Genomic DNA, 19299 nt, shown 5'->3' on the forward strand with positions numbered 1-19299 from the left:
TTCCTTACAAAAACATTCATTCAAAAAAAAACATTATGGGTGAAACGGTCTGAAATACTTAAGGTGTCAAGCCATGAAAACTCAATGTCATGGTATTTTAAAATATCATCAATTCTGCAGCCTGATGCAGAAGGGCACATCTATCCATTTTTAGGCTGAGAAAAACAGAAAATTGCATAGCGGCGATTGTTATTTTGGTACCTTATAAAAATCACAATAAATGTGGCAAGACAGAAGACAGACTGATAGACTGATGATGATAGATAGATAGATAGATAGATAGATAGATAGATAGATAGATAGATAGATAGATAGATAGATAGATAGATAGATAGATAGATAGATAGATAGATAGATAGATAGATAGATAGGATATATTAGAATCACAATTACAAAATGTGAATTTATGAATCCGATTTACAATTTATTCAAATTCAAATTCATCTAGATGAAAATCAACTAGATTTCCTAGGTCATAGCAGTATATTGTCACTTCCCGCAAATGACTATTGCTTGACCAATCAACACACATACGGTTTTACATTTAACAAAATTGACATAAGACAAAAAATGTAGCCTGATTTTTATATATTTGGAACCAAAACCCTGATCTTGTGTGAGTGTATTTTGATATTGAGCGGAATTAAATCACTGGTAAATAACTAATATCAATATTTTTTTCTAGTTGAATTTAAAAGAACTGCATAGATTTTTTTAAACAAGAAAATCATTCTACATCAATAAATGTATTTATCATTTTTCTTATTGTTGCCTGCAGAATCTAAACTTAATGCAATGGCTTTTAGCAATCTGATCATACAACATTCATTACCATTGAAAATGCAACAAAGTCATCACCTTGTTTAAGTATATAAAAACACATAAATGTGGCAAAACTGAGAAATTAAACAGTGAAAGAGGATTTTAGCTGCTGCTGCTGTTCTCACAGCCGATTTTCTGATATACTAATTACAGAGATGCCAATATACAGTGAATACATTTTTTTTTAAATGTTTTGATAAAATTGTCAAAAATGAAAGACAAATAAAAACGGTTCATAAGAAAGGAAACACTTTTGTATCAAATCATTGACTAAGCTCATGTCCAGAAGCTGATGTACGAAAGTAGTTATCATACAGTACATCTGTAATCAATAAAGGGATTCTGATGAACCAAATAAAGGTCAGCTGTTTCTGTACAATTTTCTGGATTTCTAGATTCTTCTATTCTGAAGCTGCAAAGAGTTTAAAAAGCATGTACATGATCTCACTTTTAAAAGGTATTGATCAGGAGAAGGGGAACAAAAATTCCAAAACATTAGCTGTCCCAGGAAACACTGTAAAGGTCATTGTCAAGAAGTGGAGAAAATGGACACCCAAGTAACGTGACCAGTAAGGGTCTATCCCTCAAAGATTTATGAAAGGACAAAAATAAGTCTTATCAGCGAGACGGCCAAAAGACCTTGAGACCAATAGCAACAATAAAGGAGTTGCAAGAATATCTGCCGAATACTGGTCATGCTCTGCATGTGACAATAGTCTCTGGTTTTCTTTACACAATTGGGCTATGGAATAAGATGGCTGGACAGAAATCTTTTTTTATTATTATTATTTTATCTTTTTACAATTAATAAATAAATCAAATTCAGCCTAAATCCTCATTCTTAGTAATTATTCTATTAAATGTTTGCAAATAAGCCCCAAAAAATAGCGTATTCACAGTCAGGGTGAAACATGGTGGTGGCGGCATCATGCATTAGAGCTGCTTCTCTTCAGCTGGAGCTCCAATTAAGATTGTGACTGACTTTTATAATGTCCTGTGTATAGGTCTGTTTGTTCTATTTAGATTTGTTATATCTTGTGTTAATTTGTACTTATTTTTGTCATAACTGTATGTACTGTATATCATAGCTTACTGATGTAAGATAGTTGCATGAAATATATACATTTCTACAGTTAAATATGAATTCTAGCATTTATGGTATTAACATCAGTTGTCCATGTTTATTATGAATAATAATAAAAAACAAACAGTAATTTGCCTTGCAGGTGAACCTGCTTTTAAAAGGGCTGAACAAATAGAATGAATCAAAACCTTTCTACCAATCGGATTAAAAATTCAACAGCCCTGTGGTACAAAAGGTTACTAAGCTAGTTTCATTTTGTGTAATTGCTATTCTAAATGAATGTGTCGCCTTAAAAAAAACAACTGTAGCCATAGTAACATACAGCTATAGACGCATACAAAGTGAGAGAGCATCTGTAACTACTTCCTAAATATCTTAAATGGATGACCCTTTCATGTCATGCAACTTGGTGATAAGCAAAATAGTGAATATGGCAATTTGAATACATTTTTGATAAATGAATCGGATGAACTGAACTTAAATGAGAAACAACACGGCACAAGGAGTTAGCATGCTTAGGATAGTTTAAGACAGGTTCGTGTTTTTGATACAGTAGAACCTCTGTATTCAGGAGTATAACTATTTATCAACATTACACAAAACAGCAAAAAGTGTCGACTTCAAAGTATTTACATATTGGGATATTAAGGCTAGAGTGAACTTGCTTATACAGTACATAGGCACTTGCCAGTATAATAAAAAAAAAAAAGATCCAAGAGCAGAAGTCTTTTTTTTTTTTTTTTTTACTTTACTCACCCTCTACCACCACATGCTGTCAATGCCTTGTAGCCTTTAAACCCTTCCTTTCTGCAACATTAAACTCAACAGTTCATTTGCAGCATTAAGGTCAGGACAATTAATTGGAGAAACCACTGCAGGCTTTGGGTGATGTGGTGTGGATAGATTTTGGAACACTAACTCTGCTGCTTCTCCTTTCACACAACTTCCGTGCTTGGAAAACAAATTTAATTTATCATTTAGCCTGAGGGAAAGTGGAGTTCTTACCACCCCAAAGTTCTTAAGCAGAGAACGTTGCTAAATGCATGTTTAACAGGAACCTACTAATCGACATGAGCTAGCTAGCTAGCTGCTAAGCTACACTTTATAGACGGAAGCTTGTGGAGACCTGAATATAAGATTATGTAGTTTTTGCACATTCTATTCCACATTCAGTCATCATTTGTTGTTATTATAACTTCTGCTCTTCTGGGAAGATGTTCCTCTTGATGGAGTGTGCTTGTGGAGATTTGTGCTCACTTGTTAGTAAAGGCAGGTACTCATGTACGGTGAGGAACCCTGCTGTAAAGTCAATGTCTCAATTCATCTCAAAGGTGTTTAACAGGGTTGAGGACAGAGCTTTACAGCAGGCCACTCAAGATCATCCAATTCAAACCATATAAAGCACATCATCATATTCAAATGGTGTATGGAGAAGAACAACATCTAGCTGGAAATATCAGATGTCCACGTAGTGTATACGTATATGTTTGTATGTATGCATGTATGTATGTATGTATGAATATGTGAGTGTGTGTGTGTGTGTGTGTGTGTGTGTGTGTGTGTGTGTGTGTGTGTGTGTGTATATATATATATATATATATATATATATATATATATATATATATATATATATATATATATATATATATATATAATGCATTACAGACAGCACTTCAATGACAGCTCATAAACTGAACATTGTTCTAACCTTTTGTGCTTTGTGGAAGCGAGTCTGAGCAGAGGTACTGCACAGTCATGCCGACTTATGAGTTATTTCTCACAGGACAGAAGGTCAGAGTGCTAACAAAAAGTGATAAAATTAAACCTAGCACAGAGTCTCTTACAAAATAGGGATATACATGTCTGCCATCAAATAGACAGAACTATATGGCATGTTTTTTGCATAACTAACCAGATTTCACAATGGTCTAGCAAATTATGAAGTGCACACAGATGGCAGAGAATCGCTCCATATTTCCCCTGAGAAGTTCATGTATTTATCATTACTGAAGTTGTATAATCAAATTATATAATTATGGAAGGTGCTTTTGTGATTTGTGGATGCTCTTTGTTTGTGATATTCAGGTAATTAAAACAGTTTTATTTTCAGACAGATATCTTAAAGAAGCTAGTTCTATTGGCAAAGACTTTTCATCTGGACATGTACCCACATAGCAAAATTGGTTTCACCCAGTGATGGGCCACACAACCCACTTTCACTTGTCCCAAAAACAGCAATATATTATATCCATAAATACGTACATATAAATATCCAGTACATGACTGGACCAGGTCTGGTTGCTAGAACTCAGGCCACATATGGCCACATTCTGGCCATATGAAGGACCAAACAAGTTGTTTCCACATGTCAGCCACTTTATACACATCTTTGACCCAGATGAAAGATTCCTGAACAACAACAGTATTCCAAAACAATTATTTATTGTTTAACATAAAAAAAAAGCATTTTACATTTGAATAAACAAACAAAAAACAGTGCTTGAATGTCAATGCGATTCAAAACTCTTGAACATCTATGTTTAAGTTCATGAACAATATGCATTGTGCACACAACTTAACATCCAAACCATCCAAGTCACAAGTTTGTTAAACTGTTGTACTCTCCTGACGCTCTTTTCTCTTCATTATCTCTCTCTCTCTCTCTCTCTCTCTCTCTCTCTCTCTTTCCTGCCACCATCCCTATCCAGGGCCACATATAGACATCTTTGAATGGTGGAATCGATTTTCTTTTCTGTGGCCAGAGACGTCAGGTGGTTACTCTTCACAGCCGCTGAAACATACATGAAACATTTAACTTTCTGACGATGTTAACTCATTCTAACTCTACAATCCGAAAAAGCAACGTCAAACTAAATATATAAAAACATTTCCAATGATCACTTACCAAACTTCCAGAGTTGAAAAGTCCACGACGGTTACTGAATGCAGCCTCATATGTGCATTAGTGTCCGTCCACTTCTTCAACAGAGCTGGTTCCGGATTTCTCATTCGATTTTTTATTTTTTATCTTATTTAAAGCATTCTAAACCATTAACCAAACCAACCAACTAAATCGAAAAATTACACACTTTCAACTGAATTTTTATCTAAAATTACCATTAATCATAATCAAAGTTATTTGTTTGATAAAACCTTGTTGATAGAGAGCAATAAACCTATGTTGCAAACATGTTTAGGGGAAACAGCTGTGTGTATGAAAATCACCGTACTATTTGAAATATCTGAAATTAAATTTTAACTGTGGTATATGACTGGCCACACATACAGTATGTGGCCCACAGTTTTATATTTTACATCTGGGCAGAATAATGCATTTAACTGGCCCATTTATCTTCAAAAGGGGCAATACTATAGAAATAAAACTTGGAAATATTTTAGAGTAGTCAATGTGCAGCTTGTTTAGCAGTACAGATTTACTGTCCTTTGAAAATATCTCAACATACAACCATTAGTGTCTAAATAACTGGCAACAAAAGTAAGTGATAACAGCTATAGAGCTATATGTATAGAGAGAGAGAGAGAGAGAGAGAGAGAGAGAGAGAGAGAGAGAGAGAGAGTATACAGTATCTCACATAAATATAAAATACACTATTTGAAATTGTGTTCAGTGACCTCTTTGAAATGGCCAATGTAATGACTCAAATTCCCAAATCTCAATAAATGTGTGCTATTAAACATGCTGTTAAATTCTTTTTCCAAAATGATTTTTAATCCTAGTGAAAAATCCAGCTTTATTAAATATTATTAAGACTTGCTCGCTCTTGTGTTTGTTAAATTACTGAGTGCATTCACTTTGTGGAATCTTTACAATAATTCTTCCTATTTATTGGAACTTGGTGCAGCACTGTTCAAATTGCTTAGCAAATATTAAACAAATGTGCTATATACTGTTTTTATTTAACAGGGACTTGTTAAGTCCTTTTCAGTGTTTCATGCTTACAGTGCATCCGGAAAGTATTCACAGTTCTCTTATTCCAAAATAGATAAAATTCATTGTTTTTCTTAAAATTCTACAAACAATACCCCATGATACCAACATGATAGAAGTGTGTTTGAAATTTTTGTTAATTTATTTAAAATCAAAAACTAAAAAAATCACATGTATAAAATTATTCACAGCCTTTTCTCAATACTTTGTTGAAGCACCTTTGGCACCAATTACTGCCTCAAGTCTTTTTGAGTTTGATGCTACAAACTTGGTACACCTGTTTTTGGGCAGTTTCTTCCATTGTTCTTTGCAGAACCTCTCAAGCTCCATTAGGTTGGATGGGGAGAGTTGGTGCGCAACCATTTTCAGATCTCTCCAGAGATGTTCGATCAGGTTCAAGTCTGGGCTTTGGCTGGGCCACTCCAGGACATTCACAGAGTCCCATAGCCACTCCTTTAATATTTTGGCTGTGTGCTTAAGGTCGTTCTCCTGTTGGAAGATGAACCGTCACCCCAGTCTGAGTTTGAGTGCTCTGGATCAGGTTTTCATCATGTCTCTGTAAATTGCTGCATTCATCTCTTCCTCGACCCTAATTAATCTCCCAGTTCTTGCCACTGGAAAACATCACCAAAGTATGATGCTGCCACCACCATGCTTCACTGTAAGGATGGTATTGTGTTTCACTTTTGTACGTCACTCTGGATAAGGGCGTCTGCTAAATGCTGCAAATGTAAATGTAAATGTTTCCTCCAGAAATGACGCATGGCATTCAGGCCTAAAAGTTTAATCTTTGTTTCTCTTGGTCTGAGAGTCATTTTTGGCAAACTTTAGGCAGGCTGTCAAGTGCCTTTTACTGAGGAGTGGCTTCCGTCTGGCCACTCTACCATACATGCCTAAATGGTGGAGTGCTGCAAAGATGGTTGCTCTTATGGAAGGTTCTCTTCTCTTCACAGAGCTAGAGCTCTTTTAGAGGGACCATCCGGTTCTTGCTCACCTCCCTGACTAAGGCCCTTCTCCCTGTTTGCTCAGTTTGGCCAGACAGCTCTCTCTAGGAAAAGTCCTGGTGGTTCCAAACTTCTTTTATTTACGAATAATGGAGGTTATTGGAATTGTCAGTGCTGCAGAAAGTTTTCTGTAACCTTTTCCAGATCTGTGCCTCGATACAATCCTGTCTCAGAGGTCTCCAGACAATTCCTTTGACTTCATGACTTGGTTTGTGCTCTGACATGAACTGTTAACTGGGGGACCTTATAGAGACAGGTGTGTGCTTTTCCAAATCATGTCTAAATCAAGTTTTAGAAACCATTCAAGGATGATTAGTGGAAACAGGAAGCACCCGAGCTAAATTTTGAGATGGCAAAAGCTGTGAATACTTATGTGCATGTGATATTTTAGTTTTTTTATTTTTAATAAATCTGCAAAGATTTCAAACAAACTTCTTTCACATTGTCATTATGGTGTATCGTTTTGGGAAAATTATCCAATCAGAACTCTGCATGTTTCCTGTTTCTGTTTGAAAGCTGGGCTCCACAGTGTAAGCTTGAAATTTTCACATGACAAGTAATAAAGCAGAAAAGATTTACTGATGGAATGTTAACAGAAATATAAAACTATTCTATATTAATGTTATAGATGCACTGTTTTGAGAATTGTGAAAACAAAGGCATCACAGCTCCTACTGCTCTGTGAATTCCACCCAAAAAATGTGAATATGTCAAATTAAACACTATAATTTTAAAGGTCACATTTTATTTCATACAATGTATAGACAACAGTATTTGGACACCTGACTTTCTTGCCATTTGTGGTTCTTCCCCAAAAGTACAAGGTAGCCAATTGTATGGGATGTCGTTGGATGCAGTAGCATTAAATTGTCCCTTCACTTAAACTAGGAGACCCAAACCTGTTCTAGCGTCACAGTGTCTCTGTGCACAATGCAAGCTCCATGAAGATATGGTGTACATGGGTTGGAGTGAAAGCTCTTGAGTGACCTGCTATTGAGCTCTAACCTCAACCCTACATCCATATCTGAGTTTATTATAGCACTTGTGGCTGAATGAGCACAGATCTCCACAAGCACGTTCCAAAATCTAGTAAAACATCTTCCCAGTAGAGTATAGATTATTATAACAGCAAATGGAAAATACATTTGGATTTCAATCTTAGCAAATACAATATATATACAAATCTTACGGTCAGGTGTCCACAACCTTTTGTCCATACAGTGTATTTCTACACCTATTAGAAATTACTTCCTGGTTATGGCACTGCATAGCAGAGTGAACTATTTGTTAAGGTTCTGCAATATTGACCAGGAGGCTATTAGTTTGTCCCATGACAGTCACTGATGATCCCTTGTGCAAAAACCTTTAACCCTAAAAGAGTCCCATTTGCTGATTGAGCATATGTAAATAATGCAGCATTAACGTTATTCAAAGTCAACGTCTGTTCCCCTACACAGCCCAGAAAAGGATGCAGTCTGGTATCTCATTGAGCACACTCTATAAATAAACTGGTACATTTTGTTTACCCTCACCTGTAGAGACGCACTTCTGACGGTACCCCGGGTGTATTAATAGTACAGATATATTCCATCTACATACACATACATTTCCGTGCATCATTGCTCTGCCCACACACAGCAAAACACAAAAGGTAAAGTATCCTTCCACTCCCCCACACACATACACACATACATAGACACACACATACCACTCAAACAGCAAAAACGCATCACTCACCCACTCGCAATCCTGATTCATCCAGCGCAGACTGAACAAAAACCATATTAGGTTGACCGTTTTTTTTTTTATTTATTAATTTTTTTTGCAACGCTGAGAACAACGCTGCCACACACTCAGCCTCCCACAGGTCCTTCAGCTGGCATCGTTAAGTTCCTACGTATCACTTAAGCTTTAATGAAGCTCAGTCTGCTCTAGCAACATCACTAAAACCTGTTATTCGATTTCAACACTTTTAATCACATTGTATAAGGTGATTGTATTCAAATTCTAAATGTAAAAACTGGAATTTTTTTTTGGTGCTTTAGATTATCAATAAAGATCCTCTAATGATAGACGTGATGAATGGAAATAAAACTTCTGCTGTTGCCACGGGACAGAAAACAAGGCTGTATAAACACAAACACAAGCATAATGTAATGAAGATTTTTTTTTTGGTACATTTACTGGAACCGTACTTGGATCCGTCCTGTGAGTTTTGTGTAATTGTATGCCATCATGCTATTGGTGGATTTTATACGGAGTTCGGAAATATTAATCAGAACTTTGTCATCATCTGACTTTGGCCAGAAGAGCACTTCATCAGACTTGTGTCACAGTATGTGTTCGAAACTATAAAGCGTTCACTATTAAAGAAGTCTGTTATGATGTACAGTGAAAAAAATAGAGCCAGAAATGACACAGTGTTCATGCAGGTTACATTTTTTAAGACTACAGATGCCAAAATGAGGCTGTAAAACACATCACACCATGTTTGCCCACAATAATATTATATACAACCATCTTTATACTGTATGTCTCAGACAATAATGGTCCATAATGCCCACACACACTATGGTGACATTCTGTTGTCTCACCAAAGCAGCAACAGAAGCACAACAAATAAAGCATTTCAACAGAATAACAAAAGAAATAAATGACCAAGGGTGGGGTTCAGTGGCTTACCATGCTCATACCAGATCCCGCATTCTCCGTCCAGAGACACACACAGCCCCTGCAGCCGTCTAAGCGATGGCCAGCTCATCCACAACGTCTCTCCGCGTGCCCACACACACACAAACACACACACAAACACACACACACTACAGGCCTGCGCTGGTGATCAGAGTTCCAACAACCTTCTCAGACGTTTCGAAAGCCAGTTCAGTCAAAACAAGCCCGAAAAACAAATAAATGGAGGAGGAGAAAAAAAAAAGCAGGAGTGAAGGAGGAGCAGCAGCGAAGGCGTCAGTGCAGAGGAAGAGACATCTCACTCCACTCGTACATATAACACTTGATGGCAACCAGGCAGGTGAAAGAAGAGCAATGTCAGAACTTCAACTGTTACTCCATAACTCTTTTTCTTCCTTCGGTTATGAGACTGGCACCTTCCAGAGACCGCCTGAGCATTTGTCCATCGTCCTCACACCCTGAGTTGGGGTTCGAGGGGCATTTAGAAGGAGAAACAGAAGATGAAGGTGTACTGTAGAGTGAAACCGTGCGGCAGAAGGAGCAGCAGCGAGGGAGGAGAACAGAGAGAGAGAGAGAGAGAGAGAGAGAGAGAGAGAGAGAGACAGAGCGCTCATGTCTTGGTTGCTATAGTCCATGAATGGCGCAGTGCTGCTGTTGTCATGGTAACCAGCAGGGAGGGGGCGAGAAAAGAAGGAGGAGAACAGAGAGAGAGAGAGAGAGAGAGAGAGAGAGAGAGAGAGAGAGAGAGAGAAGGAAAGACAGAGATAAAGATCATGGACTGAAAGAGTGAAAGAGAAAGACTTTTTTGCAGTGACATGCCAGTGATGGAAGAGTATGAATAGAATGTGAGCAATAGCTGGTTTGATACAGAAACCTCCTACTGATCTTAATATCACTCTGTTCATCAAAGAGTCTTGTTTTTCATCTTTGTCCTGATATATTTCATAACCCTACATCTAATCCCTTCAATAGAAGTAAAAAATATCAGAGTGTACTAGCACTATTTAAATAGTGATACTGACTGTATTTTTGCACACATGCACCTCAACCTGTTTTTTGCACACATGCGTATGCTGCACAAATAAATGCATACCTCAAACAACTGCACTTTATCAGGAATACTTAAAATAAGTCATACTGTTTTTGCCTTCTGAAAAATAAATACAGCTATGTAAATTCTATTTCTATTTTTTATAATTTATATACATACATATACACACACTGCATATTTTTATAATATTATTTATATTCATTCTTTTAATATTTTTCTACTTTTTTTATATTCTACTCTTTGGTTTCATTATGTGTCAGATCGTTTTTTTAGAAACATTTTGCTTTCATATCATATAATGAACGCATTGATGTGCATGTGAGAAAAACAATTTTCATTTGAATTGGTAATCACAAAAAAAAAAAAGAAGCTAAACAGCTGTTTTCATATTCCTAACATCAATCTGAAATATATTGGATTTACATTTTCAGTCTCATTTTCAATTTGCGAGGTGACATGCAGCACTAACACCTAATATAATCTGAATTAGTGTTCTCCTTTCCACTGTCTTTAACAATAAACACAAATCTTTCTTTATGAGTAATATTTGGCCAAATCTGTATTAGTTTAAAGAATCAGTGTCATGTTTTCACAGCTCCAGGGTCTCCCTGAGCTTGGGTTATTGTCTGTGTGGAGTTTCTATGTATATTTTTCTCGGACTGGTTTCCTCTGGGTTCTCTGGTTTACTCTTACCTCTCAAAAACATACTGTAGCCGTATGTAAACTGGCAAATCTAAAATGACCCAAGCTGTGAATGATTCTGTGATGGCTTGGTGTACCATGCCACATATATTTCCATCTAATGTGCATTGTTCTCAAGATAAGCTCAAAATGTACAAGGATGAATGAATGAATGGATGAATGGATGAATGAATGAATGATTTTTAGATTCTCCTGTATCCATCTGTACTTGTAATGCTTGTGTATGTATTGCTTATATATATATATATATATATATATATATATATATATATATATATATATATATATATATATATCTGTTACTACATCTATGTTTATTTATTTGCATTTATTTTAGCTAATTAACCTTTACCATGATGCACAATATAATGATCAACTCATCTCCCAACCTTCTGGTAAAAAAAACTAGAATCTGAATAAGAAATTACTAAATTACTAAATTACTAAATATCTGTGTTATCATATACACAGAATGCACTGAGAATGCACCAGTCCTCATTTTCACTATTGTAATTACAGCTTTCATTTACTTTGTACTAAAGGTTTTGATACTCTGCTTGGAATCATAATGTTGAGCTCTACAGCCATTACATATCATCTATGACTCTATGTCATCATGATCAATCTGGTGATGTTGATTAAAATAGACAGGGTCACAAGTCATTTTTGGATGGTGATGCTGCTGTATGGCACAGTATGGATGCTCAAAAGAAAAGAAAACAAACAAACAAAAAATTATAATATTTTATATATATATATATATATATATATATATATATATATATATATATATATATATATAAAAGTAACAATTAACACATTGTTACTGCAATCAATTTTAACAGCACTAATTTTATTAACACGTGATTAATGCAGCGCCTATTACTGTTTGACCCGTTTTATTACAAATTTTTATAGTTAAATACGAGGCCAAATTTAAACCGTCAACGCAACACACATTTATTCATAGTGCCCTTTCTTTACTCAGATATAAAACAAACCAAAAAAATATTTGTAATCATTTGTTTTACTGATGCGCCAAGTCTCAAATCAGTCACCAAAATCCAGCATGATGCACACATCCGGCAATTAAAACCTTTCGTGTGGAAACAGCAAAAGTTCCTTTGCGTGTCCTGATGATTTACATCATTTAAAACATCATATTTACTTTTAAACATTTACATTTTGTGTTCATGCTCTAAACATACATTTGCAAAAAGCATCCATGTTTGTCCATGCCCATGTTGATTATAGTATAATATATAATATAAAATGGAAAGGGATATAGCATAAAACATAATATTAGAAGAATAGGATGGAATAGTCGAACAGATGAGAAGAGTTCAGATCAACGTGTAAATGATTAGAGTATATAATAAGTATAGAAAACTGAAATAGAACAAAGAAAAACAATAAAAACTAGAATTAAATACAGACCATGAGATATAAGAATAGAATAGAATAGAATAGAATAGAATAGAATAGAATAAATCTACACTGTAAAATTGAATAAAATGGTATAAAATATAATAAAAAAGGATCTCTCTTTTTCCAAATTGCTCTATTGTTAAATAAGAGATGAAACATTTAAATCTAGCAGGCAGAAACACATCAATAATTCATTTCCAAGTACAAAGGTTGACTTTTAGTGAAAGCTGTGCTGAATGCTAATCGACAGTGTGCAGTGAGTTTATCCAGATTTTACAAAGACAAGAGATTTACAACTTCAATATCACCTCTTCAGCCTTAACATCAGCCTCAGCAATGGAAATACATTGGCATCATGTACAGTACATGGTACTAAACTGCTCTCTCACTGGTATAGTACTCTCAGAGGTACTTATTCTGTATATTTAGTACCTATTAGATCTCTTTCCATCCAGGAGGGGGAAAAAAGGAGATTCAAACCAGCAAAAAACCCAACAGGTTCAGGGCAGCTGCTAAACCTGCTAAACTCTACCACACAATTAGGAGACTGATATTTCGCTGCTTTATTTACTACATACCTTTAATCAACATGTAGTTTAGTTACATTCTTTATATTCTTTATACTCTTTATATATTTATGCAAAGGTATTGGGACATCTGACTTTTACAGACATATGTGGTCTTACCCTCAAAGAGGTTTAATGTCATTGTGGGTAAAAGGAAAGAAAGCTTCCTGTACCTCTTACTGTGGTCAGCAATAAAAAATAACAGTAATTCTAATAGCTTCTCAAAAGCAATTATTGACAATGCAGAAAAAAAATTCTTCCAGACAAATGTAGGGTAAACAATCTATTATGCATTCTTCCCTCCAGATTCTTCAGTTTATGGAGATTGCTAGATTGAAGAAGAATAAAAAAAGTGATTGGATGCCTTCTCTGTGTTGCTGAGTTATTTGTTTAGCAGTGTGTATAATTGAACTGTCATCTTGGAAAACTGTAATGCTTTCACTCTAATGTGCTGCAGTGATGGGAAGAGCAAAAATCATTTTGTTCATCTGAGAGAATTCAATATAAATGTTCAAATCTCACTAGCCAATTTCCAACAACGTGTCTATTTACACAAACTTTGATCGTATTCCGAAAAAAGGAATAATAAATGCAGTTAAGGACAAAATAGAAGAACAAAAAAATTATCAATTCACCGCTTAATTCACCTCATGGTCAGAGTTTATTCTCTTGTCACTTGGATTTCAAATGGACTTTTTAATACATTTTGTCACAGTAAACATGTATGATGCTTTATGAACATGATTTTTATTTTCATGTCATTTTCATTGTCATTTTCATTCCGTGTTACGGAAAAGAAACAGAAGTAGGTGGTTGCTCAGTGGTTAAGGTTCTGGGTTACTGATCAGAAGGTCAGAGTTTCAAGCCCTGGTATTGCCAGCCTGCCACTCTTTGGGCCCTTGAGCAAGACACTTTACCCTCTGTGCTCCAGGAGCGCTGTATCATGGTTAACCCTGAGCTCTGACCCCAGCTTCCTAACATCACGGGATATGCAAAGAAAGAATTTCACTGTCATAAAGCACATGTGACAAATACAGTATAGAGACCCGTTCTTTCTTTACTTTACTAAGATCTAATGACAGAAATTCACAAATTTTAAATTGTAATAAATAAAAGAGCAAGAATTAGAGACCAGAAAGATATTGTGAAACGGTAGCTATTAAAAATAAATCCTAACAGTGAGCTTATTTGTTAGGAAAATGTTTATTTGGTCCAATACATAGTATATACGTCATTTTAAAAAATGACAGCAAAAAGTAATCCTTTTTGTTTCCTGTACACAGCTTTTGCGGTTTAAATGTCACAAAGAGTCGCTCTCTTAGTCCAGGGTCATATAAAGAATCGTTCAAAATTAAACAAATCTTTCATGAACGACACCAAACACACTGATGTGCTGGCATATTCTTTAGCCATTTAAAAAATCATATATCAGCCTGCTAATAAAATCCACATGACAGCGTGGTATCTGAATTCAAATTATTACCTAACTAAATGGATCCTGATATAGGAAAGAGAATCAGATATGACTCATAATGACACACAGGGTACTGCTATTTTTTCTGTACATCAGGTTATGTCTTTATTTTTATGAGTATTATTTACCATTAGAAGCAGCTTCTGTGTTTTAACAATGAGTTTCAGAAATTCTTGTCACAATGTCCTTTTTTTTGTGGTGCACTGAAGCCAGAGGTGTTCATTCATATTTCTTGCTTTTTTACATACAAACTACTTTAGTGTACAAATGAACATATTAAAGTTTGAAAAGCTTTAGACCCTTTTTTCACAGCTGCTACATACACATTTCTAATTAAAATTTGGTTTAGGTCATTCAGGGAGCTTTTTATTCCCCATTCTCTGAACAAAATCCACTGTACTGACTAGCAATTTACATAATTTAACAGTCTGAATGGTAAGAACAAAAACAAATGACTTGAAAAGTGCCTTGAATGTAACTGAAAACCAAGTCAGCGCTTATATTCTAAGCATGAGCTCTACCTTCCAAATCAACAAATTTCATCTATTCTTCTTCTGGACCTGCGGGAGGCTCTGCTCTGCAAATGTCACATTTCCATTGAGCCGTCCAAAACAAAGGCGTGAGGCAGAGACCGGGGCGACAGCAGACATCAGGGAGGCAGGAGGGCAATCGAGGGGAAATTTTGGAAAGTCAAGGTTGAGGAATTAAGTGGCTGAAGGGGAACATAATCCAAACAGAGATAAGACCAGAGGCTAATCTCTTGCACCGTGTGCTTAAAAGAAAGCAGGCTACAGAATGACAGCTGTATTGAAAACAATCCAATGATGTAATTATTGTGTTTTAATCACTGAATGGATGGTAGGGAGCAAAAGAGGAAGTGACCAGGGCGGTATAATCTCATCATGCAGGCTAATGGCCACAGAGAGGCCAATGTAATTTTGTCTCTTCTAGTGGGAATCCGTTGGGATGGTGCTAATCGCATTGATTGTGGTGGCTAATTAGCGTCTGATGCAGGGTAAGATGCTGGGATCAGGACCCTGAGGGCTGGTGCTTCAAAAACATCAAATCAGCTTCTTGTACCTCCGCACATGCAGGCAAGCTTGAGCAGTCAACAAGTTGGCTGTAAAGAGTGCGAACTGCCTAACCCCCCCTCCAAACGATCTCGTACTGCTGTGTGGAAATAGCCAGCAACGACAAGCTGCCACAAAGCGCCGTCTGATTAAACGTCAATAAATCAGCTGAGCCATGCTGGGGCTGCATCATCGCTGATGTTGTTACACTCAGAGGTGGATTAATGCCTACGCTTCAGGTATCTACAAAGCTTAATAGCTACTGCCTACGTGCGTCAAAGGCAAAAACAGGACAAAAAGCGAATGCCATTCATGGCCCAGGGACTGGGACGTTGTACACCCTTCTAAATGCCTCTCATGGTGAAGGCACTGGTGGAAGAAGAAGGGCCTCCTGGGAGTCAGGAAGGGGGCACATCGATCCGTTAAAAAGGTCAGAGCCCTCGTGCTGTGCTTTGCTTGGCAAGGAAAGCAAATGGGTGGGAAAAAATGTGTCCTCTTTTTCCTGCCACCAGGTAATCATACAGCCAGTGAGATAAGGGAGAAAAGTGGAAGGTATAAAATTTACATCTTTTACTTTATAAACACATGCTTTCCATACACACGGGTCCAAAAACCTACTCTACTACCACAGAAGTTACTTTTTCCCGTCATTTAAAACCCTCAAGTAATCACCTATACAGGTTTATTAATAAATCCTGCCATTTCCTAACAATGTTTGGCGTGTTTAAGCATTTCTTTAACATATGCATCCTTCAAATGCCATCATACATTTTCACACAGTGATAACTGTTGAAGTAAGTACCTCAGTGCTGCTGTTTAGTATGGCATAGAGAGTTTTATCTCCTGAGCCTTGGTGCAGTGGCGTGGCTTTTTTTTTCTAACATGCAAAGGATGAATAAACCTTACAGGATGAAACGCTCGCTCATAAAGCACTGACTTTCATTAAGGCAGATGAGAAGCACTGCATGGCGGCTTAAAGAATTACAAATCAGCCACAAAGCAAACACTCCAAATTACTATTTAGAATTTAAATCATACACTTTTAACCAGAAAGCTCAGTTCCTTAGTCATGACCAACAGGACCTTGATTATTATTTTTATAGGTCGCGATTCGTGTCGCTGCTTTTAACCTGATAAAGTCTAAACAAACCATTCATATATATATATATATATATATATATATATATATATATATATATATATATATATATATATATATATATATATATAGTCACAGTATTTGTGAGTGTGTTCCTATATATATATATATATATATATATATATATATATATATATATATATATATATATATATATATATATATGCTGCGGATGTCATCACTTTAAAGTAAATTGCAGGTGTTTCTTTAAAGTTAATGAAAGGAACACACTCACAAATACTGTGACTAAAAAAAACTATTTGAAATGTTCAGATTTACAACATGTTGATCATTTTGGCCAACACATGATGGCAGCACTCTCTAGTGGAGAGACGGAAGGTCTGTTTTCCCAAAGCCAGGCTGGCTCTTATCTAAACTGCAGCAATAAGACCCACCCACACAGTCATTTTCAGCTCTCATTCAATTCACAGTCTCCTCACATTAAATCCTGAAATCTTCTAGATTACAACAATGAGAGTAAATGTATAACCAACCGCTGGCCTCGAACAAATTACAGGAGCATGTAATCCATAATGCATCACGGTGGAAAGCTGGGTTTATGGCTCTGCTCCTGGCTGATGAATAGTGTGTCCATATGTGTGTAAAGAAAATGTTTGTATAGATTCAAACTATCATAAAAATGAACCAAAAAACCCCCACTAACTCTATTCTAATAATATCTTGCATTCTTAAAGTTGTAACAAAAATCATTCAAACTTCTCAAAAAAGTAGTATTTCTCTCAAAAATATAAACGTGCCAACGTTATAAAGACCCATAATAAATACAAGAAATATATAAATATATGTACATGCAAATATATACATAAAAATATTTACAATAAAAATAAATATTAAATAAAAAACATAAATTAAAAATAAACCAAAATGTAAATTTGACTGTGAGATAAACTGTATTCTATTGTAAATAAAATAAAAATTTATATATCTATATCTACCTATATAGACTATTATTTCTTGCACGTGTTATTATGTTTATACACATTTTGAAGAGTGATACGTTTCTGTCTAGTTCAGCAGTAACACTCACATATACAGTATATTTACTATATACATTTTTTAATTAGTCTGAATACTTCTTATTAGCTGAAATGGCTGCGTTGGTTTAATCGCCGTCCTATATAAATGTGTTGCTTAAAAACAACTATACTATAGTAACATATGGTCAGAGTAAGACAGCTAAACATTTTCTAAAAGCCTTACGTTAAATTGGAAAACATAACAAAGAATGGCACAAGGAATTAATACAGCAGTAAGTCCCAATCCTTACCTGACAACTAGTGAATTGACATTTGTTTTCATAAGCTAAGACACCTGAGTTTAGTCATGCAAGTCAGACCTCAAGCTAACATAAAGTATGTTCTTTTTTTTTCTTCCCTTGACTGAATGTGATTAAATACAAGTTTTTTTAATCACATGGGAAGACAGACAGTGCAAACGGCTAACCACAGCCAACTGATTGAGCATAAACGATTAGCAAAATCCTGGAAACAGTGTGGGCTCACATACAGTCATGATTTAATGCAAAGTAAAAAAAAAAACATCTTGAATACCATTTAAAAGTGAAACACTAGAAACCTTACAGGCTTAAATGCAGTCACAGTGACTTGCTTTAAACTGCTCATTGTTCTCCCATTTGTTTCCTGCTTCAAATTAAAATCAATTGTGCCACAAAGATACAGTATCTCACAAAAGTGAGTCCACCCCTCACCTTTCAGCATTTTAGTGCATCTTCTCAAGGGACAATATTATACAAATGTAGCTTGGATATATTTTAGAGTAGTCAATGTGCAGCTTGTATAGCAGTATAGATTTACTGTCCTCTAAAACACAACATACAGCCAGCATTGTCAAAATAGCTGGCAACAAAAGTGAGTACACCCTAAGTGAGCAGCTGTACGTCATGCAAAGCCACATGTCCTATTCATCATGTTTTTGTCTGCTTGACAGGACCATACTAATTTGTGTATCTTGTATTAAAGCAGTTAGAATTTGATGCTTTAAGTACAATTCTCTCGTACTGACCACTAGTTGTTCAACATGGCATCTCATGGCAAAGAACTCTCTGAGGATTTGAGAATTAGAATTGTTGCTCTCCACAAAAATGGCCGAGGCTATAAGAAGATCAGTAACACCCTGAAACTGAGTTATAGTACAGTGGCCAGGTTCATACAGAGGTTTTCCTAGACAGGTTCCACTCAGAACAGGTCTCGCAAGCGTCCATTAAAAAAGTGGAGTCCTGATTTCCAACATAATAACGACCCCAATTACAACGCCAAGATGA

At 35.8% G+C, this 19299-nt stretch overlaps 1 protein-coding gene across 8 annotated transcripts in view; it reads right to left on the minus strand.

Moving 5' to 3' along the window:
• Positions 1–19299, minus strand: part of tanc2b (tetratricopeptide repeat, ankyrin repeat and coiled-coil containing 2b) — a 193163-nt gene that overhangs the window by 80003 nt on the left and 93861 nt on the right. For 2 of the 8 annotated variants that reach the window (XM_046854000.1, XM_046853999.1), the window contains exon 1: positions 9542–9848. The exons of the other annotated variants lie outside the window; for them this stretch is intronic. In XM_046854000.1, coding sequence (XP_046709956.1) covers positions 9542–9620 — 79 coding nt within the window. In that variant the 5' untranslated portion in view covers positions 9621–9848. Of the gene's footprint in view, positions 1–9541; positions 9849–19299 lie in introns of those variants that run through there. 8 annotated transcript variants of the gene reach the window in all.

This window comes from Silurus meridionalis, chromosome 7, assembly GCF_014805685.1.
Source record: "Silurus meridionalis isolate SWU-2019-XX chromosome 7, ASM1480568v1, whole genome shotgun sequence".
Classification (NCBI taxonomy): domain Eukaryota; kingdom Metazoa; phylum Chordata; class Actinopteri; order Siluriformes; family Siluridae; genus Silurus; species Silurus meridionalis.